The 25,225-nt window shown below is 36.9% G+C and overlaps 1 protein-coding gene across 6 annotated transcripts in view; it reads left to right on the forward strand.

Moving 5' to 3' along the window:
- LOC126475512 (mucin-3A-like) overlaps positions 1 to 24,839 on the forward strand; it is a 217,488-nt gene extending 192,649 nt beyond the window's left edge. For 3 of the 6 annotated variants that reach the window (XM_050103432.1, XM_050103433.1, XM_050103430.1), the window contains 3 exons: positions 5,495 to 5,602; positions 9,655 to 9,755; positions 23,589 to 24,839. In XM_050103432.1, the coding sequence (XP_049959389.1) occupies positions 5,495 to 5,602; positions 9,655 to 9,755; positions 23,589 to 23,592 (213 nt within the window). In that variant the 3' untranslated portion in view covers positions 23,593 to 24,839. The remainder of the gene's footprint in view (positions 1 to 5,494; positions 5,603 to 9,654; positions 9,756 to 23,588) is intronic. The other 3 variants (XM_050103428.1, XM_050103431.1, XM_050103434.1) reach the window with 1 other exon arrangement.
- The last annotated feature ends 386 nt before the right edge of the window (positions 24,840 to 25,225 follow it).

Raw genomic sequence — 25,225 nt, forward strand, 5'->3', positions numbered from 1 at the left:
TGTAATCCTGACAATATCATAGCAAATGGACACACAGAATCTACCCTAGCAGACCATCTGATTTCTGATAGTCTGTGAAAGGACAATCCAATATTTTCTTATAAGGCTTTCCATCTTGGGAGACTAGACTGATACTTACACTTACATTAAAACCTGGTATCAACTGATGGAAATTAACATATGTTTATGAATATTACAACACTTGCTCATATGTAATAATAATATTATTTACGCTACAGTGTCTGATGGATTGGTTGGGCCTTACATGGAAAACCTTAATATTTTTCATTAATTTAACCACTACTTATATGGGTATATGGTTTTTGAAACTATCCCACAGTACTCAGACCTTCTATTCAAAATCATAAATGCACATTTTAAAACTTGCATTTGATATTTGATGTCTTTTTAGTAAAGCATCTGGGGTGGGGGCAGACCTTGGATTCTTTCACCCTCCCACACAAACACACACTCTCGCCATCACACCAACACAGGCCCTGGGTGTATCCAGTAGTTAATGGCCATGCACAAATCAAAGAGCCCAAGAAACAAACAGGAAGGAACATTGAGAAGAAGTTGAAGAAATTATTACAAAAATTTCAAATAAATACACTGCAATATGACTGAGGGATTTTAATGCGCAACTGGACAGAGGAAAAATTCAGGAACATTTCTGGGAACTAGCCAGCTCATAAAAAAAGGAACAATAAAAGACTGATAGAACTTGGCAGAACAACCAGAAAAGTAATGAAACACATTGCCTTTAAGCATCTCTCCAGAAAATGGAAAATGTGGAGTTCCAGACTCCAGTGTAGGTGAATTTCAAATACACTATCCACTCAGATTAATGTAAGTGAAGAACCATCATTTGCAGTACAGACTGCTTCAAGACCTGAAGACCTGCAGGAAGAGAGTCATGCCAACTCCAGTATGATGGCCAGCTTCACTGGGTTTATTGGTTGATGATCCATTGCATGAACAGTCTTATCAAGATGGCCTCACAGATTCTTTATTGGGTTTGAATCTGGCAAGTTTGGTGGCCAGGGCAGTACAGTAAACTCATCCTGGTGCTCTTCAAAACCACGTGCAAACAGTGCGAGCTGTGTGACATGTTGCATTGTCTTGCTGGTACATACCATCATGCCGAGGAATAACAAACTGCATTTACGGGTGGACGCATTCCCCAAGGATAGATAAATACTTGTGTTGTTTCATTGTGCCTTCAAGAATGAAGAGATCACTCAGGGAATACCATGAAAACATTTCCAACACATAATGCTCCCTCATCAAGCCTGGACCCTTCTGATGATCTAGCGGGCATCTATCAGATGGAGCATAAAACATGATTAATCTGAATAGGCCACCTGTCAGCAATCGGTCAATCAGTGGACATCCATTTGCAGTGCTGATGTGCAAATTCCAGCCTTTGTCACCAATAAACAGCAGTCAGTATGGGTGCATGAACCAGGTGCCTGTTTTGGAGACCCATACACAGAGACATTTACTGAATGGTCATTGACGAGACACTGTTGGTAGCCCCTTGGTTCATCTGGGTGGGCAGTTGCTCAACAATTTCACATTTGTTTGGCCATACACATCTCCACAGCCACTGTTCACCCTTTATCTATGGCTTTGCTGCACCACAGTTTCCTCGATGCTGGATTTGGGTAATACCAAATAACCATGGTGGCATGCGAACTGTTTACAAACTTAGCAATTTCACAAATGCTTCCACACATGACCTGAAAGCCAATGATCATGCCCTGTTGGATGGCAGACAAATTGCTCCAGTTCTGCATTATGACAATGACTGCACTGTTTTCTGCAGCCCCCCTCTCCCCCTCCCCCACCCGACACACTTTGTATACCCTTCACTCCTAATGCTGGGACCTGCTGCCTGTGACCGGATATTGCACTTTGACGTCAAAAAAGGCAGTGTTCACATTAATGGGACTGGACCGAGCAGATCAGGTTGCAATATCTAGATAATCCTCCCAAGAAATCCAGGATGTTAAGGTAATAAGAAGTGCTGATTTAGATTCTGACCACTGTAATGAAAGTTAATTTACCACTTAAGAAGAACTAGGAGATAAGCCATACCATGGACTCTGAAATATAACATGCAAAACACGAACGAGGAAGAAACTTTAGTGGTAAACTGGAAACCAGAAATCCAGAAAACTGGGAACAACTGAAACAATAATTTGTTCAAATAGAAAAAGAAACAATTCTTTTGACCAAAATCAAATGGCGGTAGAATTGACATTCATAAGAAGACAAAATGCACGACAAAAATGAAATAAAGATAAAAATATGGAAAACAGACAATATTCCTTGAAACCAGCAAGGAAACAGCCAAAATTATTAGGAATACAAAGAAAAATTATGGTAAAACACTAAATAACACCTATTTCAAAGTGAAATTTAGAGGTGAAAATTCTAGATGTTTTGAGATTAAATCTGGAGTCAAGGAGGGAGATGGTCTCTCCCAATGCTCTTTAATTGTGTTGTAGAAAAAGATCATTAAGGAATAGAGAATGTCATTCGAAGAAAGCCAAATCAATGAGGGAGTTATGTTAAGTTACAAAAAGAACAACCTACAAATAGACTGTCTAGCACTTCCAGACAACCTAAGTATTTTTTCAGAAATAACAGAAACAGCCACTACACAGACAGAATTGCTGGAAGAATAATCTGGAAAAAAAAAAACAGCTTACAAATCTCCTTTGAGAAAATCAAATTCATGGCCATCACAAAAGCAGCTCCCAAGATAATGAAAACTAAATACAGAAAGACTGAGAGAACTGTAGAATTAATTTGAAATCAATTCTCTGGGTGCGAAATCTTGACATTGGATGTATTGGGTATAGATACGCTATCTGTTAGTGAGATGTGAAAATTTGAGCCAGTCTGGTGCTCAACCCTGGATTTCCTACTTATCCCAAGTGCTCACCTAAACTATTTTGGTGGTCTATACACACCTAGATCTACCCAAACTTCCATGTGTCATATTGACACATCCTTGTACCATAGTCGCCAACATTCATGACTTGATGCTCACAGTATTCCTCTGCATTCCAGCATCAGTGAGAATGAGACCATCAGGAATTGTGACCAATGATGTTATCATCTTCTGCCTGCCTTGGCACATAATACTAACTTACATGTCTAAAGGAACAGACTATAGAACTGCTGAAAGAACCAGCTGAAAAAGCAGACTTACAAATCTCCTTTGAGAAAACAAGGATAAAGATTAAGGCATTCTCCAAGATATTGAAAAGTAAATATGGAAAAATGAGAAACTAACAAATTCAAGTATCTAAGAGAAGTAACTGAACAAGACATTTCAGCAAAAGCAACGATTAAAGCAAGAGTTAAAAAGATGAAAAAAAGTGTACTACCTCACTAAGGATGTACATAATAAGAAATCAATATTCCTAAATGCTAAACTGAGACACTACAGTAATTCACCCATAAACACTTTATGCTACATAATATTTAATTATAAACAAAAAGGCAATGGGGGAAACATTGATAACCATAGAAAGAAAAATATAAAGGCAAATTTTAGGACCAGCTAAAGAGAAAACACAGTTCAAAATAATTCATAATGCTTTATACTTGTACTGAAAACATTATAGTCATGATTAGGAAAAGAAGAATAGCTTTCTGTGACTACATCCAACAGACTGACAAAAAGGCTGTTCACTTATTTTGGTAAATTAAAGGTAGATAATGCAGGGTGCAAAGAAGTTGGAAGGACATATCCAAACTCTGAATTACCCCACTAGATACCAAGGAATTTCCACCACTCAAAATGGAATTGCATGGTTCCAAAGGTTTTTGTCAAAAACCTATGGAGGAAATGTGGAAGAAAAGAAAGAAGAAACAGTTGAAATAAATGTAGTCAGTAGTGGCTCATATGTAAAAGAAGAAACAGTATATTAACTTGTATAGGTTCAGTGCTGCATTTTAAAATTTACTGTCTACTTCAAATTGATTTTCAGTGTTAACTGCATTGTTTCACATGTTTCATCCATTTTCCTTATTGATATCACTTTTGTGTTTGCTATAACAATGTGTAACACTTGTTCTATATTAATGTCAAAGATTGTTGTGTATAAATCTATTTCATTTCTTAATTATCTGACAGGTACTAGGGCTTAGTTAGTCTGGGGTGCAGCGTGATGAAGACAAGTAAAATCCTTTTGGTATAATTTCGTATCTTATGTTTGATTACAATCCTTTACAGAGAAGAAAGTATATGTCTTGCAGTCCTCAATTTTGATCACAAAAGACATTTATTAACACTTTGATGAATACACTGCAATGCAGAATGAATGACACATAGTCCATAAAAGTTACCTACACTGTGAATTTTCCAGTACTAAAAATGAAAACAATCAAGACTTAACACACAACTTGAACTATGGTGGTGGAAACAACTTGGTGGCAAAACAGTCACTAGACTGTATATCTCTGTCCAGCGAAGTACTGCATAATAGCGGTATATCAATGAGGGTAAAGAATAATTAGTGTAGTACAGCAGAGTCATCATCAGTACTTCAGTCTGCTTTGGAGAGTAACACATTAATAACTGAACAGTACTGAGGCTGGGCTACAGCCACTTGACCTTAAATTGACTGGCAGATGGACCCACATGACATGCTAGTGACAAATGGTGGTCCATTCGTAGTGACTCTGCCAGATGTAGGTGTAATGAAGCATATCAGTATTGTGGACTGCCCATTGATATGTTCAGGTGGATTAGAAGGAAATCCTCTATTTCCTTAATTGGTTTTGTAGTACTGTACTGTAATTACATCAGTCATACTGACATTGTTGAGTTCATGCATTTTTGTTACCACTTAGTGTATTTTTTCTACACTACAGTTAACAATCCTAAAATTGACATACAAAGTACTTAAAATATTGGAAAGGCAACCAGTCACCTATTGTGTGTCGATGCTTGGAGCACACTAACACATAACAGAAAGCAGCAATCACAATAGTTTTCAACCACTAGCTCTTTTACTAGCAGTAGTATACACATTCACACACACAACCACACGACACTCAAATCCATGCTTCCATAGCCATGGCAATACTGTGCTCTACGCATTGATCTGATTTAGAAGGGTGGTTGCCTTCCATTTATTTTACATATTTTACATCCAGAAATTTCTAGTATTGTTATATACAAAGTACCTTTATATGTAGTTAATAGTGACATAGTTCAGCTTATATTTTGCATACACATCCTTTATTTGTCTGATTTCAGAAACAGATTTACCTTCTGCTTTTTCCTGCTTATTCTAAATTCCAACCAGTTGTAGATCATAGAAACAGATTAGTTGTGATTTAGTTATTTTATGTGATGGTATACATTTAAGTAAAAAGTGTATGGTATTCCAGAAAGTATCATAATTTTGTTATCAAAATCATACTCTTGCAGTCTAGTGACATACATTTATCACCATGCATTTACTTTCAGAGTGGTGGGGAAGATGGAATCCGTGGTCCAAGGGAACAGGGCACACTTGTGAAGGCTGCGATTGATGTAACAAAGGCTGTTTCGCAGTTTATGAGTGCTGTTATCCAGGTGGGCAAATCAGTCAGTATAATGGTATGAAAGACAGTAAAGTTAGTTAGTTGGTTAGTTTCGTGCTCCATGGATCATATGCATGATAAACTGTAATGATATAGACCAAGTGTTAAAGTGTCAAATAGGCAATAATAATGTTATTGACAGCAATTATTATAATTTATTTCAATACAGTGTATAGTATCATGCTGTATAAATCTGGTATTTTTTATTTTATTTTATTTATTTATTTTTTTAATGCTGATGATATCGCTTTCACTGACACTGGAAATGACGGAGAGGACCTAAAGAAACAAATCAAAACCAACCTAAGAATTTCCATTATCTGCTTTAACCCTTTTAGTGCCAAATACGATTTGATCGTGATCCAGATTTTCGGCGAAAAATGCCAGTAACTATCTGATCGTGATGCCTTTCTCATTCGCTAGGAAATACTAACAACTTAGCCTTCAAGCGCGGAAAAAATGAATGAGAAAGGCATCACAATCAGATCGTTACTGGCATTTTTCGCCGAAAATCTGGATCACGATCAGATCGTATTTGGCACTAAAAGGGTTAAAGACAATGGATTAACTGTAAATCAGAATAAATGTGAAAATGTAATCTGTAATTTATACAGCACTAACATTAGTTGTATGTCTGTTATACTTGTGGGTGTAAGCTTAGAATCACATACTTGTTATGTAAACTGAGAGCATATATGAGTACAAACTTGATGCTTAGCTCCTATTATGCATTTTTTCATAGCCACATAACATACTGCATACTGCTTTGGGGCAGCTCCACTGGGAAAAAAAGAGTTTTTACGTGGCGAAAGGGTGTAGCAGGTGTTTCTAGAAACAACATAGCCTGTAGGTCACCTTTTAAGAAACTGATTGTTGTGACAGTCCTATCATTACTTGTACTTAGCTGCCTAGTCCACCCAATAGAAAACCAAGAGAGCTACAAATTAAGGCATTAATTTCATTATCATAATACATGGCACAAAGAAATTATCAACCAGCTGTTTGCTAGACTGAGCAAGACTCACAATAGTTATATATACCTTCAAGTTAAATTGTTCAGGGCACTACCACTAGAAGCACACACTACCACATTAAAATTTTTTTATAAATGTTATACAAAAGGGGCTTAAAAAGAAAGTTTTTTGTCAGAGAGGAAGACTTTGATTGTGTGAAAGAAGAACTTAAATTTTAACTTATACTCATTGTGAGTTAGCAAGAAAATCTGTATGATTTAACTGTTAAATTTAATACCATATTATATTATTATATGCCTGAATATTAATAATTTAATATGAACAAATTATTGACATCAGCAGCATGCAGAGTGCTCACAGATTAAAAATAAATAAATAAAAATATTGTAGAAGTATAGAGATGCATGTGAAAATAGATGTTATTTCCTATTTGAAAGAACAAGCAGGAGACTCATTTTCATGTGGTATAAATTAGTTTCAAAGCAAGATATATGGATACACCAATAAACAGTCAAATATGAATGGTGTTTAACAACTCTGTATCTATGAAGTATATGAATCAATTAGAACATTTTACTGAAAAACATAAATACAACTTGAAGGGGTGTATAATTACGTCTCCATTGATATACTACTGAGTGACCTTATGTAATTGATAAAACTACATTTTATTTCTTAAGAAATGAAAAACATTTAAGTTGTAGCAGGTTGCCAGTAAAGAGATTCTATGATAAGAGACTCTTTTAACACAACTGTATTAGAGAATTTCTTACTGAGTGTGGTTTGTGCTTATATGGTGAGGAAGTAGTAAGATAAAGAAAAGATAGGAAACGTACCTGATTCACAGTTTGATGGTTATGTTTGAAGAACTAAAACAAAATAAAAAAACAAACATATGTAGAAAAATATGAGAATACAGGGTGCACATAAAGTCTGGGAACACTTTCAATTATTTATTGCACAAGAACCAAACATTGTACAGATATCATACATATATCATTTGAAGAGAAACCCTGAAAGTTTTTTTTCATGTATACTGCCACAGTGTAGTTTGGTAATTTGCTGATAGTCAGCACTAATTGCTAACATGGTGAGTTCAGGTGTGGAGCGAGCTTTCTGTGCGTTGGAGTTTTACATAAGCAGGTGTGCTACAGCTGTTCAACAGATGTTTAGAACCAAGTATGATAAGAAGTCACCAACAAGGAAGGCCATTTACCACTGGCACAACAAATTTGTTATGATGGGTTACTTGTGCCTGCCAAAGAGAAGCGGATGTCCCAGTGTGAGTGAAGTGAATGTGGAGTGCGTACGAGAGACATTCATAAGGAGTTCAAAGAAATCGATGTGTCATGCATCCTGTGTTTGTGAAGAAAACTTTCAGAGTTTCTATTCAAAATGCAATATGTATGACATCTGTACAATGTTTAGTTGTTGTGCAATAAATAATTTAAAGTGTTCCTGGACTTTATGTGATGTTACGTGACTGAGAACAAAAATTCAACATTTTTTTTGTATGTTTAGAGTAAGGAACTGTAATTGCAGCATACAGGTTTGCACATGATCTCTCTTGTGGCTCAGGCTGCTGTCTCTACAGCTTCATGGTTTGTGTGTGTTTTTCCATTACACTGTGATACGAGAGTCCATGTGTTTTCTTTGAATAGTTTTGAATGAAAATGCTACAAGAACCAAGAGAGAATCTAATTAACGCAATTCTATCTTTCATGTTCTGTTATTTTGTAAACTGCGACTGTGTAAAACAAAGTAAAATCCTGCACCATTACATTGGGTGAAGACAGTAGGTTTTACTTGACTGGTGAGATATGTGTGGATTTTTTCAGGATGCAATCATTCCACCTACATTAATACACTATAGTCGTAACCATAAATACTCAGTTTCAAAACTCAGTAGCATAAAAAATAACCAAAGGATTCTACAATTGAAAATAACTAGTAACACATAAGGCAAAATAAATAAAGAGCATTACTCGTACAGAAATCTTTAGTTCACTTAATGTGCAATGTTATTGCATTGTGTATTATTAATGGTGAGAATGAAATTTTAGCATGGTTTTTATTGATTTTTACTGCTGTTTAGAGAATGGCAAAATTAGATTGTCAATATGACTTTAAAGGCTTCATGAAGAAGTGACTGTATTGTTAATATTCTCAGACTGGATAGTCTAGAGACGTCAAGATATATTGAAGCATTTGGTCAGCTTTAAAGTGGTACACTTCATACACGCAAGATGTTACTTTGTTTCTGAGTGGAAATGGATTCTTTTCATATCACAAACTATATTGTGAACCATTCTTGTCAAAAGCCAAACAATGACTTAAAAATAGTTTATTTGCAATTACTTTTCTTTTTTATCTTCTCACACTGATTAAAGATTTAATCTGAGGGCTAACAATGCATTTCCTTTTTGGACAACTGTTAACAACCCTCATCAAGCAACAGTCACCTTGACCCGCTGATTATCATATATATTAAACAGAGAAAAATTTTCTGTCATCTATCCAAACGTAGAAATTTAACTGTGAAAGCATGAATTTTGATCATCATGATGGTCTTTTAATTCATGGTCAGTTTGCATAGTGTTGTAAACATGGTCACCTTTGCTGTGACTGTGATTCAATGCTTCCTCATGTCAGATGACTGATAACACACCATATAACTCCCAGCTTTTGAAAGCTCTAAAAAACAGTTCACCAGTACTATTTTTGAGTGGCAGTAATATAGTTTTCTTTCTGTTAAAATATAAATTTGCATTCATCTTAATGTGGCTTTACTTTTCTTAGACTTTTTCACACATTGTGAGTAGGTACATTTAATATAAAAATATTTTGTGCTATTTGTATATGTAGTTAATTCTTTGGCTGTTAAGATTATCTGATATTAAAAAAAATACAGACACAAATAATGTAAACCACTTGTTAAATTACAAGTCTAAAGTAATGAGTTAGCAGATTTGGTTGTGAATTTTCTGTCATATTATGTGGAAGAAATATTTGATTTAAACAACTCTTAATTACCATTACTGTTTGTAAAACTAATCTCATAATGTTACAGGGTGCAACTCGTTCTTTCCAGTCATTCTTTAGGAGTGGCACAAATCTACTGAGCCAGTATTTTAGCCTGGGTTCAGCACAAGCAGGAAACTTCCAGTTACGGTAAATGAAAATGTGACTGCTTATAGCTGATAATTCTTATAATCATTGTTTCTCATATCTCTTCAACTTAATATTGTTTCTGATTTGTCCAATCATTAATTCAATGACTATTAATGTTCATTCATGAAAGACAGCACATTTCTCTAAGCCTATGGACAAAAATTTCTCCCTTGTCCCACTTGATATTTTTGTGTAATCAATTTCTCTTCATTTTCTACTCTCATGAGCTGATGAAAAACTCACCTTGTGCACTTAGCAAATTATAACTGAAGAACTGTGGACTGAGGTGGATTTGGTATATCTTTAATTTTAATAAGTAAAAAACTTCCACAAATTCTCCCAACAACAACTTACACTTGGAGACAGTGGCCAGGTGTGCAACAGCTGTTGTGTGAATGTGTACGAGTCTTCTGCTTCTGAAGAAGGGCTCTGTTCGAAAATTGCAATATTTATAGCATTCTTTTTCTTTGTATCTGCCTGCAGTTCATTGTATTCTCTATGTGATGATTTGCAAATTATTGTTTCCATGTTGTTATTCCCTCCTGCACATTCCATTACCTAATTTTGATAAGATTTAGGTACAGTGATGTGTAAATGTCTACTTTAAATGGCATATGCAGTCACATTTAGAAGTGGGTTGGGAACGTGTTGATAAGTAACATATATTGCTGGGAAGAAATTTATTCACTGAAACAAGAATAACATGAAATATATGGGAAATAGTTTCAGTTATATGGAAATCTCATTGTTGTGATGATCACAAGCCATTCTGACCCTTGAGTGAGTGTTATAGGAGTGCTGAAAATAGGCAGTGTGAACTGCATAAAGAAAGACTACTTCCTACCCTCCCCAACATATGGCTAATTAATTTCATAAATCGGTTTTAAGTGAGTAAACTAGAAACATCATTTGGTGAACCCTCTCTTGAAATCGTAACAGAAAGATATTACCCAGAAAAGATTGAGACATGCAGAAGGGTAACAATGACTAAATTACAGCTATGCATACATTTTGACAGCAGATACTTGGCTGCAAAGGATAGACCATAATCTACAAGAGAAGGATAGTAAGTTGAAATTACAAAGGATGAAGAAAAAGAGAAATACTATGAAGAGAAATTTTCTAAGGCAGTAATCACCAAGCTACATAGATAGAGTACAGTTCAGTTGTCAGGGACTGAAATATTGTAAGAAAGGGAATATGACCTTCATTCAAATGAAACCTGGTCAGTGTATCTACCTTTGCCTTACACGCAAGGTGGCACCACATAACTGCAGGTATGGTGGTGCCTTCTACTGGTAAAGAGACTGACGTGTGCACGCTGTTTGATGTGGTGCCAGTGTGGTTTCACGCCGAAGAGAAGGTGGTCACACACGTTATTGTCCACTACAGAACATGCAGGTGAGTAAGCAGGAACAATGAGGAGTGATTTAATTTTTGGAGGTGGAGGGAGTTGGGGGCCGTGAAATGTATCGATGGATGAAGGCTGTGTATGGTGAGAATAGTCTGAGTTGTTCAAGTGTTGTGGAATGGCACAAACGATTCCTTGAGGGGCACGAGTCTCTGGAAGACAAGGCTCATCGTGTCATCACACCGGAAATGGTTGCAGAAGTGAATCCTGTAGTCTTGGACAACCGCAGAATCACATTAGATGAAATTCATTGGTTACTGGGTATTAGTGTGGGCACCACCCATACCATAATGCATCAACACTTGAACTTTCGAAAAATCTGTGTGCAGTGGGTTCCCCACCAACTGACCACTGAACAGCACAATACTCGAATGGCGCTGTCTTTGGTCATCTGCAACTTTATCATGAGGAGGACTGTCACTGGTGATGAAACATGGTGTCACCATTTAGAACCAGAAAGCAAGCGTCAGAGCAAGCAGTGGAAACATGCAACTTCACCACCTCCAAAGAAATCAAAGGCCATGCATACCAGTTCTGGTAAGCTCATGATGTCCTTCTTTTTTTACTACAAGGGACCACTGCTTGTTGAATTCCTGGAACAGGGAACCACCATCAATTCCCAGCGCTAGCAAGTCACTTTACAGAACCTTAGATGAGCTATCAAGTAGAAACGCTGAGGCATGTTGTCCAATGGCATTATTCTCCTGCATGATAATGCCTGCCCATACACACACGACCAATGCGGTGAAGATGACATTGCAGCAGTTTCGGTGGGAAACCCCGGAACATCCACCGTACAGTCCTGACCCTTCACCGTGTGACTTTAATGTGTTTGGACCTCTAAAACAAGCTATATGCGGACACCGATTCACAACAGATGATGAAGTGTGTGGCTGGGTCCAGGCCTGGATCTGACAGCAGCCCAGTAGCTTCTTCAAGGATGGAATCGTCAGGCTAGTGTCGCAGTGGGATAAATGTGCCAACAGTTTTGGTGACTATTTTCGAGTATGTGCACTGTGTATAACTACATTTTTGAGTTAATAAAATCATTACGTTACTTTGCACTAATGAACAGGTTTCATTTGAATGCCCCTTATAATTCAGGCTGAAGAGACCAGCATAGATGCTGAAAAACTGCATGAGAAAAATTTGTGGGCATGTAATCGAAGATGCCAGCTTCAAATAGAACAGTAGAAAAGAGGTAACTTAAAACCGTAAAATAGGAATCTTGTTTAGAAATGAAATCAACGTGAAATGCAGTGAATTAGAACCAAAATGGAGGAATGATATATGAAACTACAGGGTTTAAGAGGGTATGTGATGTTAGTTTAGTGATTACAAATTCAAGTTGGATTTACAAAGTACTTGGCAGTATGAGCCCACTGATCATTATGATATTATACCACCTCTGGCCTGGATATATGCTCCGATTCGGTTAGGAAGAGTGTCATAAACTGTTCTATCCTCTCCTGAGGCAAGTTGGCCCGCAACTGTTGTAACTGGCCCTTCATATCCTGTATTCGAGCATTAGGATGGAGCTGATGTCTGAGCTGGTTCCACACATTTTATTGGGAACAGATCTTTGGATCATGCTGGCCACTGGAGTATCTTTGCATCATGCAGACAGTCCACTGATACATGTGCCATGTGAGGATGAACATTGTTCTGCTGAAAAATGGCAGTACATTTCTGAATTCTGTTGCATGAGAGGTAACATATAAAGACATAGGATGTCCGTGATGTAGCATTATGGCACCAGAGTTCCCTCAGTCACTACCAGCCCTGACCTGAAGTCATACCTAATGACTCCACAACCAGGGTGTCAGGAATAACACCACTCTGCCTCTTCAAAACACTGGAAGAATGGGACCTCTCCCTAGGTTCCACTATTCATCAGCACATCTTGCTTTCCAATCATAGCATCACACCATACACAGATGCTTGTCTTGTGGTGTGAACAGCAGCATATTCATGGGACAGTAATCCTCTAGTCCAGTTGCTGCTAGCCTCTGACCAATGGTGTGGCGGTCAGACACAGTTTACAGGAACCTTGATGACAAGTATGCTTGCCCCTCATGTTCCCATTCAGTCCAACACCAGGTCACTGTTACATATGAGTGCTCCACAAATCTGCATATTGCATTATTTGACAAGTCAACCAAATGGAGATCCACAATGAGGCCTCTTTCAAACTCTGCCAAGTGCTGATAACGCTGTCTCACACAAGTATTTGGCATCTCTGTGTCCTTCACAGTTATCACTCAACATCTGATGCTGTTCTTGCCTGTTATACATAGCCTACCAAGTCTGGTAACACAAAACATGAACAACTAACGAACTCTGGTGGCCATTCTACCTGTTGCAGAGAATTACAGCCCTAATCATTTACTTAACTGCCAGTGTTGTGTATATGTACAATGTTACACAGACATCTAACCACATCGTCTGGGTGTTTCATGTTTTTTGTCAGGTAGTGTATAAGAAGAAACTGGAAAAGCTATGGCTGTAGAAGAGTAGATTCTGAGTACATAAAAATGAAATGTAATTTGAGGAAAACAAAAGATAGTAAAGGGCTTAATGTATTGGGGCTTATGGGAAGGTTATGTTACGTGCGGAATTAAGGGTACATAGATATTAGATATGATAAAATCTCTGCATTAATCAGTGGCGTAGCATGGTTGTAAAGGTTGGGGAGACTCTACAGTTATTATAGGGAGACAAAATAGTACAATAAACAATAATTTAAACAAATGAAACAAAATGCATCAAATAAAACAACAACAACAACTACTACTACTACTACTACTACTACCACTACCACTACCACTACCACTACCACTGCCACTAATAATAATAATATTAATAATAATAATATCTAACTTGTTCAAGAAATGATGACTAATTTGTAGAACTCCAGCAATAAGAGAAGAAGCACTTATATTTTCTTGTACACAAGTGCAATGCGCCTGCCTTTTCTTTACACAAATAAGTTGGTTGGTTGGTTGTTTGGGGAAGCAGACCAGACAGCGAGGTCATCAGTCTCATTGGATTAGGGAAGGATGGGGAAGGAAGTTGGCGTGCCCTTTCAGAGGAACCATCCCGGCATTTGCCTGGAGTGATTTAGGGAAATCACGGAAAACCTAAATCAGGATGGCCGGACGCGGTATTGAACCGTCGTCCTCCCGAATGCGAGTCCAGTGTCTAACCACTGCGCCACTTGGTCTACAAACATCTGATCACTGGATAGATCTCCAAGTAGTGTCTTTTCTATTGCTAATGTGCTCAAACATGACAGTTGGGTGTTGGACATTGAACTCCTTAAATAATTCTTCACTCATTTAAGAGTACTCATGCTTCATTCTATGCTTGCTATAATTGCGGGTAGGGTCAAAATCAAACACAGGAACTTCGTTTTTTCTTCATAAACAGAGTTTAAATCATTGTTGACAATGTACTCTAAGAGGATCCTTGGAGATAAATGTTTTTTTCTCATCAGCATATATGTTACACAGTTCATTCTCAAGTTGTTCTTGTTCGTAAAAAGGGTACTGTTCTAATAACTGAAGCAGTTTCAACTTTGGGAATGCTCTTTGATAGTTTGGGAAACACTTTTCATTCAGAAGTTCAACAAACTGAATTTGGGATAAAGTCTTTAAATCTTCTTTCCATCTGAACAATTTGCAAATCCAGTATCTTGTCAGTTAGTCCCCTGAGAGATGCCTTTTGACTGTCACAGAATGATAAGTTGCCATTCAAACACAAGCTGCATTTAATGCATTCATCAACGAATGTTTCTGTTCTTAATCATCATAAGTTTCTCAAAACAGTTCATATTTCATCGTGGCAAGCAGTTATACTGACCGATTTTGACTGAAGAACATTAAAGAGATGATTAACATAAACAAAGCACCCTCGGTAGAAGCAAAGCAAGTAGACAAACATAGGATCATCCATTCGTCATTTCATTCCCACAGCACAGCTCAAAGATTCTGGGTCCCATTGAGAGTCTGTATCATCAATTATATAATTAAAAATGGTATATAACTCTGAGAAATGACTAGATATTGTTGAAACTGCCCTGGAATGAAAGTGTCAGCGACTGTTGCTTGCATGTGGCAGTTTAAATCCTTTCTCAGTTAGCAATATAATTCATGTTGATGATTTGCTGAAAAACGAATGGAATGTAGTACGATCACTTACAAACATTCGTACTTGTCATATGATTTTGGAGGCATTAACAGTACCAAATTCAGGTGGCGTGCGTAACAATGAATAAACAGCACATAGAAAGAGAACTGCTTCACCAATTTTTGTAGTCCTCTTTCTCTGCCCGCCATTACTGAAGGGCCATCATATGTTTGACTAATCACTTTTCCTTCCACATTCCATTCTTTCAATACTGCACGAACAATACTTGACAAACTTTCAGCCGTTTTATCTCCAGAAACATCATAAAATCCAACGAATCTTTCCTCATTTTTGTCTGCAATACAGTACCTGAATGTTATACTCATTTGACTCTTGCATGACATGTCTAATGTTTCATCAGCTTCAATCGAAATGATATTGCAGTTCTGAATTTCAGATTTTATTTCCTCATTAACTGCCAGAGTTATCATTTATATTACATCATTCTGTGTATGTGGAGAAGTTACTTTAAAGGTTGCAGTTGATGACAGATGGTCTCGGATTAACTGCTCTCCTTGAGCTAGTAAATCCAACAATTCCAGATAGTTACTGTTGTTGCTAGAGGATTCGTTTTCTCGATGGCCGCAAAAAGCTAGTTCTTGTTTACAAATAAATACAATTGCCTGAATAAGACAAGCCAATACTCTCCATCTGGATGCAACTTGTTTGTTGTATTTTGTTGCTGTCAGATGAGCGGCTTCAGAAAGGATGTGCTCAATTCTACTTTTGCCCAATAACTGAAATGATTCTTTGTTCTGCAGGTGACTTTTGATATCTGATTCTTTTGCGCTTTGCTGTCAAAGTTCTTTATTGTACAAATGCCCTCATAGCACCATTCCTTTTCACCACCAAACAGAAGACATATATAACATTATAATCTGTCATTAACTGTATTTGCAGTCAGCGAAGTATACTTTTTGTACCAGGCTGTCTGAAAAGTGCGTTTTTGTTTGGCTTCACTTAAAACTACACTGAGTATAGGAGTAGGTTGTTTATCCTTCAATTCCCACTTCTTTCATTCGTTAATGTAGAAAAAGGCATTTTCAATAAAAATTCTATAAGGTGTTCAGTTGCTGGCTCGCTCATGTTGGCGACACAACGAAAATATGCACAAAAATCACACAAGAATGACTATGAACACAAACCACGTGACTGTTCACTTCCATGTTAAAAGCTAGCATAGAAGCGGTAGAGACTAGTCTCGATACCTGCTAGCAAGTGCAGGGCACCAGCCTTCGTGGAAGAGGTGAGGGGGAGGGGAGCCGAAAGTGCCAACAAAAGCACAGGCACACACAGCCAGGTAAGCGGAGGGAGGCAGAGACTGGGAGCAGTCGAGTCTCAAACAGGCAAATACACCAATACTCAGGGTGCAGTGCGGGCTACAAAAATGATGTCTTCATATATTTAGAGATCTTAGTAGAAAGTTGTTTGTATTTTTGTTATGAATTACTATTGCATCTTTTTTAAGCAGGAATACAGGGGAGACTAAGTCCCAAAGTCTCCCCTCACACTACGTCACCGGCATTAATAGAAATATGTCATACAACATGATAGAAGAGAAAGAGAAGGCTGACATGGAAGAAGTAGATGCTGATGCTCTTTTACAATTAATTGCAGAACCCCTATACAGTTAGAGTCAGAGGAAAGCATCTTCCAAAATAGCCATACATGCACTATGTTGTCAAACAAATGTTTCAGTCAAGGACAGATCCTTACTGCATCATTAACTGGAAGTTCTTGAATATTTATTTGGAAAGGTTAACTCTGAACAGATCCATTTATTGACATTTTACAACAAGCACTTTGATGTACTCCACCTCCATTTCTGATGTTTTGGCCTCATGTCTTCTAGTCATCGCCGCAGTTAACCAAAGACTATATGTGTAGATAGCAGTGTATGCATCTGCACTTTATATTGACTGGCAGTCAGAAGAGCTGCATGGCCACCGATATTAAAACTATCATATGTTAACTCCTTGATCAGACTGTCCCTTGTGCCACTATCTGTTCCCACCTGTGTAATTATTCCCATGCCTCACAGTGCTTTCTTGGAGTGTGGCATAATGTAACATGTTTTGATGCATTTTCCTGAAATCAAGTGATTGTTGCTATTGTACGTTGTTGACAATTTGAAGCTTTGGCAACAGGTACATTTATTATGAAAATGAGTATGTTACAGATAATTTATTTTGACAGTTACACGAAGGTTTTAGCTGAAGGGCCAAATGCCTGCACAATACTTTTCGGGTAATAGATGTTTCAAGATTTTTTTGCTCAAGTAATAGATTTCAAAGTTGGGTTTCTGATGCATGCTTTGTAGGATTGTGAACAACGAATAGAAATCTCAATTGTTATTTGCTACCCATCTGTTCACTTATGATCATTGTTTCTGTGTATCCAATGTGAACTTACAAACTGTTCAGCATATTTGTTTGTCTCATTAATTACTACCATTAACAATATATCATTGAAAATGAATGTGAAAATACTAAGTGGACCCTTGCAGCTGGTGTAAAACTCTAAATACACTTTGTAGAGCCTCCTGAATGTCTCCAGCTGTGGGCCCAAGCACTGTTGATGGAGCACACAGTGCAGCACTGCCAGGCAGGCTGAACTCAGTTTGCTAATCACAGTTGAAGGGTTAATACTGACTATTAAAGAACTTGAAAATATACCATTTTGTTACAAAGTCTGTTGTAATTTAAAACTATCCAGCGTATTCAATCAACTTAGTTGTGAATTTTGCACTGTCTGTGGACATATCACTATAGGACTTGAGTTGTCATCATTTAGTGAAAATCTCCAAGTATTTGTAGTTAAATGTTCACCACAAATGTTCAGTTATTTGTTTATTTTGACTGTATATTTTCAATGGGATCAAAAATAGGATCAGTACTGTAGGTAAAGCATATACATTGGTGGTTTTGTTAGGTTTCTGTAGATTTATCTTCTACATTACTTACTTTTGTTAAGAAAAGTTTGGTTAACATGGATAGATGGGTGTAGGAGCCACTGTTCAGTCACTGGACAGGGAGGTTTACTTAGAGAAATGAAAAAGTGTGGTGCTGCCATGTGAAACTTACATTTTAATTTGGCATTTAATGTTTTAAGTGGGAGTTTTCTCCCACTCACATGGAGTGAATATCTAAGAGGCATTATGTTGAAAGTGCTGTAAGTGTAAATATTTAGAGTAGCTGACTTCAGTGATTATGTAAACTGCTGTATTTCTTTAAGTTTTAAAAAGTTGAAGTTAAGAAGAAGTTTTATTTATTTATTTATCTCTTGTTCCGGTGATCCATATTGTGACACTATCACAGGATATGGAACGCATCAATTTTACAAGCTTTTGGCAGAATTTATGGTAATACATAAAACAAATCAAAAACAGCAAACAGTAACTTAGGTCCCACTACAAAAAATACATTTTAGAGAGAGATGGAGAATACGAAAAAAACAACAGTAAACAGTAACTTAGGTCCCACTACAAAAAATACATTTTAGAGATAGATAAAGATTACAAAATAATAAGTGTTACAGAGAAATAAATATTGCAAAATATGTGTTTACAATAAAAATATCTGGTATTACAAATACAAATTTGGGCATACATTTGCAATTTACAATACAAGAAATGTTAAACACTGTAGTTCAGAAACTCTTCTACTGTATGAAATGATCCTTGCAATAGTAACTGCCTTAAGGTTTTTTTAAACAAGAGATCATCATCTACCAAACACTTAATTCTTGAAGGGAGGGCATTAAAAATCTTACAGCCACTGAAATGGACTCCTTTTTGCACCATACTTAGATTTGGCTGTTCATGGTGGATATCATCTTTCCTTCTAGTATTGTGACTGTGATGTGCACTATTCAGCCTAAAGATGGATTTTTCTTTCCTTAAGAAGCACATCAATGAGAATATACATTGCGCAGTGGATGTAAGTATTTCAAGCTTCTTAAAAATATTCCTGCATGTGGCTCTAGGATGGACTCCACACATGATCCTTATGGCTCTTTTTTGTACACACAGTACTTTTTTAGCCAGTGGCTGATTTCCCCAAAATATAATTCCAAATGCCATAATTCCATGAAAGTAACCATAATACGCTGACTTCATGGTTTCATATTTCTATAAGAAGAAACAATGCGCAATGCGTATGTTGCTGAACTTAGTCTTTTGGATAGATCCACGATGTGGTTTGACCAATTCAGTTTGCTATCAATATGCAAGCCTATGTATTTTGAGGAATCTACCCTGGTTATTGTCTGCTCACCTATTTTTATGACTATTTCCTCATCTTTGGATGTTTTGTGGAACTGAATGTAGTTTGTTTTACAGTAATTTCAAGAAAGACCATTAATGTAGAACCAGTTCACCGTTTCATTTAAAACCTTATTTGATGTTACCTCAAGTTTATCTACTGAATTATCAATAAGTAGTGTAGTGTCATCCGCGAAAATGGAAGACGATGTTGAGATTTAGCCGCTAGTTAATACCTCTTGATAAAAATATGCAACCACAGTCATCAGGTTAGTAATCCAATCCACTGGCTTCTGAAACATCAACATGAAAGGCATATTGGTGAAGTATTGTGTTTAATCTTTAGGCCCACCATGTACTGTCAGCAAATATAAGCTTCCAATTTCATTTGTTGATGATGATATAGTGAGGAAATTTTATTTTATTGTCTGTACTTCAACCACTACCTCTGTGCTGACTGTTATCATTTAATGGGGCTAGCCTCTGGCTATCAGATAGATTATATAATGGTAAGACAGAGATTTAGGAAGCAGGTTTTAAATTGTAAGACATTTCCAGGGGCAGAAGTGGACTCTGACCACAATCTATTGGCTATGAACTGTAGATTAAAACTGAAGAAACTGCAAAAAGGTGGGAATTTAAGGAGATGGGACCTGGATAAACTGACGAAACCAGAGGTTCTACAGAGTTTCAGGGAGAGCATAAGGGAATAATTGACAGAAATGGGGGAAAGAAATACAGTAGAAGAAGAATGGGTAGCTTTGAGGGATGAAGTAGTGAAGGCAGCAGAGGATCAAGTCGGTAAAAAGACGAGGGCTAGTAGAAATCCTTGGGTAACAGAAGAAATATTGAATTTAATTGATGAAAGGAAAAAATATAAAAATGCAGTAAATGAAGCATGCAAAAAGGAATTCAAACGTCTCAAAAATGAGATCGACAGGAAGTGCAAAATGGCTAAGCAGGGATGGCTAGAGGATAAATATAAGGATGTAGAGGCTTATCTCACTAGGGGTAAGATAGATACTGCCTACAGGAAAATTAAAGAGACCTTTGGAGAAAAGAAAACCACTTGTATGAATATCAAGAGCTCAGATGGAAACCCAGTTCTAAGTAAAGAAGGGAAAGCAGAAAGGTGGAAGGAGTATATAGAGGGTCTATACAAGGGTGGTGTACTTGAGGACAATATTATGGAAATGGAAGAGGATGTAGATGAAGATGAAATAGGAGATATGATACTGCGTGAAGAGTTTGACAGAGACCTGAGTCGAAACAAGGCCCCTGGAGTAGACAACATTCCATTAGAACTACTGACAGCCTTGGGAGAGCCAGTTCTGACAAAACTGTACCATCTGGTGAGCAAGATGTACGAGACAGGCGAAATACCCTCAGACTTCAAGAAGAATATAATAATTCCAATCCCAAAGAAAGCAGATGTTGACAGATGTGAAAATTAACGAACTATCAGTTTAATTAGTCACAGCTGCAAAATACTAACGCGAATTCTTTACAGACGAATGGAAAAACTAGTAGAAGCCGTCCTTGGGGAAGATGAGTTTGGATTCCGTAGAAATATTGGAACACGTGAGGCAATACTGACCCTACGACTTATCTTAGAAGCTAGATTAAGGAAAGGCAAACCTACGTTTCTAGCATTTGTAGACTTCGAGAAAGCTTTTGACAATGTTGACTGGAATTCTCTCTTTCAAATTCTGAAGGTGGCAGGGGTAAAATACAGGGAGCGAAAGGCTATTTACAATTTGTATAGAAACCAAATGGCAGTTATAAGAGTTGAGGGGCATGAAAGGGAAGCAGTGGTTGGAAAGGGAGTAAGACAGGGTTGTAGCCTCTCCCCGATGTTGTTCCATCTGTATATTGAGCAAGCAGTAAAGGAAACAAAAGCAAAGTTCGGAGTAGGTATTAAAATCCATGGAGAAGAAATAAAAACTTTAAGTTTCGCCGATGACATTGTAATTCTGTCAGAGACAGCAAAGGACTTGGAAGAGCAGTTGAACGGAGTGGACAGTGTCTTGAAAGGAGGATATAAGATGAACATCAACAAAAGCAAAATGAGGATAATGGAATGTTGTCGAATTAAGTCGGGTGATGCTGAGGGAATTAGATTAGGAAATGAGACACTTAAAGTAGTAAAGGAGTTTTGCTATTTGGGGAGCAAAATAACTGATGATGGTCGAAGTAGAGAGGATATAAAATGTAGACTGGCAATGGCAAGGAAAGAGTTTCTGAAGAAGAGAAATTTGTTAACATCGAGTATAGATTTAAGTGTCAGGAAGTCGTTTCTGAAAGTATTTGTATGGAGTGTAGCCATGTACGGAAGTGAAACATGGATGATAAATAGTTTAGACAAGAAGAGAATAGAAGCTTTTGAAATGTGGTGCTACAGAAGAATGCTGAAGATTAGATGGGTAGATCACATAACTAATGAGGAGGTATTGAACAGAATTGGGGAGAAGAGGAGTTTGTGGCATAAGTTGACAAGAAGTAGGGATCGGTTGGTAGGACATGTTCTGAGGCATGAAGGGATCACAAATTTAGCATTGGAGGGCAGCGTGGAGGGTAAAAATCGTAGAGGGAGACCAAGAGATGAATACATTAAGCAGATTCAGAAGGATGTAGGCTGCAGTACATACTGGGAGACGAAGCAGCTTGCACAGGATAGAGTAGCATGGAGAGCTGCATCAAACCAGTCTCAGGACTGCAGACAACAACAACAGCCTCTGGCACATACATTATTATTATAATTTATGTCTGTTTCTCTCAGCTATAATTTTATATTATTTTTGTCAGTGTTATCCAAATTCACTTACTTTATACTTGGTAGAAATAACTATCCTCACAGATGAGTTTGTATTGATTGTTGGATCATGTAAAATGTCTTTGCGGCACACACATTTCACTTCCTATTCTGTGCAATTTGTGAAACTACATAATGCTGAACTGTAAGAAGTACAGCTAATACTTTTGGAAATTCTGACAGAATTCTTCAGTTTTCCAATATTTATGTGAATGTTAAATTTTTGTTAGCTGTCATTGGCAATATTCGCAATATCATTTCTGATATCAGTTGCTGTAGTGTATCTCATGGTTAGGATGTGATTCCCTTATTGTGAGAAAGCACAATAAATGCAGAAGTATATGAACACATTTGACAGTATTGTGTACTGATTATAGAAGAGGAACAATTTGAAGATGATGATTATTTGTATTGGCATGACAATGCAACCTGTGAGAAAGCAGCATTTGTGAGGCAATGGTTTGTGGACAGTAACAGTCCTGAAATGGACTGGTCTGCTCAGAGTCCTGACCTGAACCCAGTGGAACTCCTTGAAGATGAGCTATAACGTTGACTTCACTCCAGACACCAGTGTCCAATATCACCACCTACTCAGATTTTGGCTGTTGAAGAATTAGGGGCTGCCATTCCTCCATACCTATGCAGAAACTTCACTAAGAGTGTCCACAGCAGTGTTAAAGCTGTCATAAGGGTGAAGGGTAGGCTGCTTATAGGTGCCCAAATACTTTTTATCAAGGAGCTTATATGTGGTTGTGTGTGTCAGGCTCTGAAGAAAAATGTGGATTGAATAGCTAAGCTACAGTATTCAGTCACTTCTTTTAGCAATTGTCCACTGCTCAATGCTTCTGCAAAGCGAATTTTCTTCACACATTATTTACACATTCAGTAATTTATATTTTGTTCAAAAATTTACATTATTAATATTTTCATTTTAAGTTTTTGATTGTGTGGGATATCCAGGTGTCAAGGTTGTAAGAGACCCATGCAGCCATGCCTAATACCTAAATTTTGCTTTACTTTCCTCCCTATGCTGATTATTCATGTAATTACACTAACATAATTTGTACATGTTTTAAGCATTTTGTACAAATTAGAAAGCGTACCTCTTATACTCATTTCTACATGCAATTCAAACAATGGACTTTGGTTTTTCTCTTTCAGGTGAAACAATGGAAAGAATACATGAAAAATCATATGGCAACTTGCAATACTAATATCTCAGGACGGAAGTACCAAATTCAGGGAATAACCAATTTAATTAATATGCTACATTTGTGATTTGTGGCATTCAGTTTGGTAAAGAAGTTCCTTATTTTATATCCCAGTCTATTTTGTGTACTTCAGTCATATGAGGGTATCTCTTTTGAGGAAGTGACAAAGTACAGAAAGGCTGTGCAAGGACAAATAACTTCATAAAAACTTGTCAACAACAGCTGACTTAGATCCTAGTGTGTATTTTGTTTTGGGTTTGTATGAATCTTTTTCAACTGAGACAAATCAGTATCTTGAAGATTCACAGCATTTAAAGTCCACATTTTGTTCAACTGTGATGCATCTTGCAAACCCAAAATTAAATGCATAAAACTGAACTCCAGTGTTAGATGACTGTTCATAAGGATCACTTGTCTACTGGAGTAATAGCATAATTTTTTGTCATTAATGAAAAGCAAAAATCATTTATTTCCACTAACAGATGACCACCCTTTTATGTGTAACAGCTTTAACTGTCCTGTGCTTAAGATGGAATTTCTGCTTGATGTGGTTTTGATTAACAATGTGTAAAATGATATCTGGTATAGTTGTAAATATTACACTATCTTTTTTTAATTTTCGTATTGTAAATATATTTGGATCTCACACCACCTAAGATCCTGTGTAATGAGGTACTGTACATGCTCTTGCTTCGATAACATTATTATCACAGTCTGAAGGTCATATTACTGTTTCATTTCAGTTGAACGACCAGAAATGAAATTTACGTGCTAGAATCATTTATCTTGATACTTTTTTAATTTGTGGATGTTAATTTCCTTTAAAGCAGCAGCTTGACTCAATGTTGTATTATGAAACCGCCACAGTAGTTTTCCAGTTAAGAGAAAGTACAAAGTGCTTGTAATTTTTTTTTAAATATGAGACTTAGTATAATGCTCCAAAATGATCTTTGCAGTGTGACTGAGGATAAAACTAAGACACAAATAATGCATATATGTTGTAAACCAAGATTTATTAACAATTATCAGCTAAGCTGCTGACATTCCAGAAAATGTTTTCAGTATGTAATCTCCCAATTCATTGTTGATAACAGAAAATTTTTGGTAGTTCTTCTACTGATATGTACATTATTTATGTCTCTCAGAGGACTAGGTGCAGTTACTTTCAGAAAAAACATGTATAAAATTGCTTTTGTTGTTTGTACAGTGTATGTTTGTTTGTATAATAATAAATGATACTTGTTAATAAAATGTCATTAGTTTCTTATTGCTCATATTCCCAATAAGAACACAAGGAAGACATTTCAAAGTCAAAAGTAAATAGATCAACAGAAACAGGATTTTACCCATTTTTGTATTTACTTTGTACATTTGTTTATATAATTTCTTCTATTTGCAAATGCGTTTGCGAGAGAGTGTGTATGTTGTCAACTTTTGACAAAGGCCTTGTTGGCCGAAAGTAAAGTTACCAACAATCTATTTTGTTGTGCCTTTCTGTGACTCAGCATCTCTGCTATATGGTGAATAGTGAATACTATCCTTTTCATTCTATTGAGAAATCTAGATATTCTTTCACTCAGATGACTG

This window comes from Schistocerca serialis, chromosome 4 (assembly GCF_023864345.2).
Source record: "Schistocerca serialis cubense isolate TAMUIC-IGC-003099 chromosome 4, iqSchSeri2.2, whole genome shotgun sequence".
Classification (NCBI taxonomy): Eukaryota; Metazoa; Arthropoda; class Insecta; order Orthoptera; family Acrididae; genus Schistocerca; species Schistocerca serialis.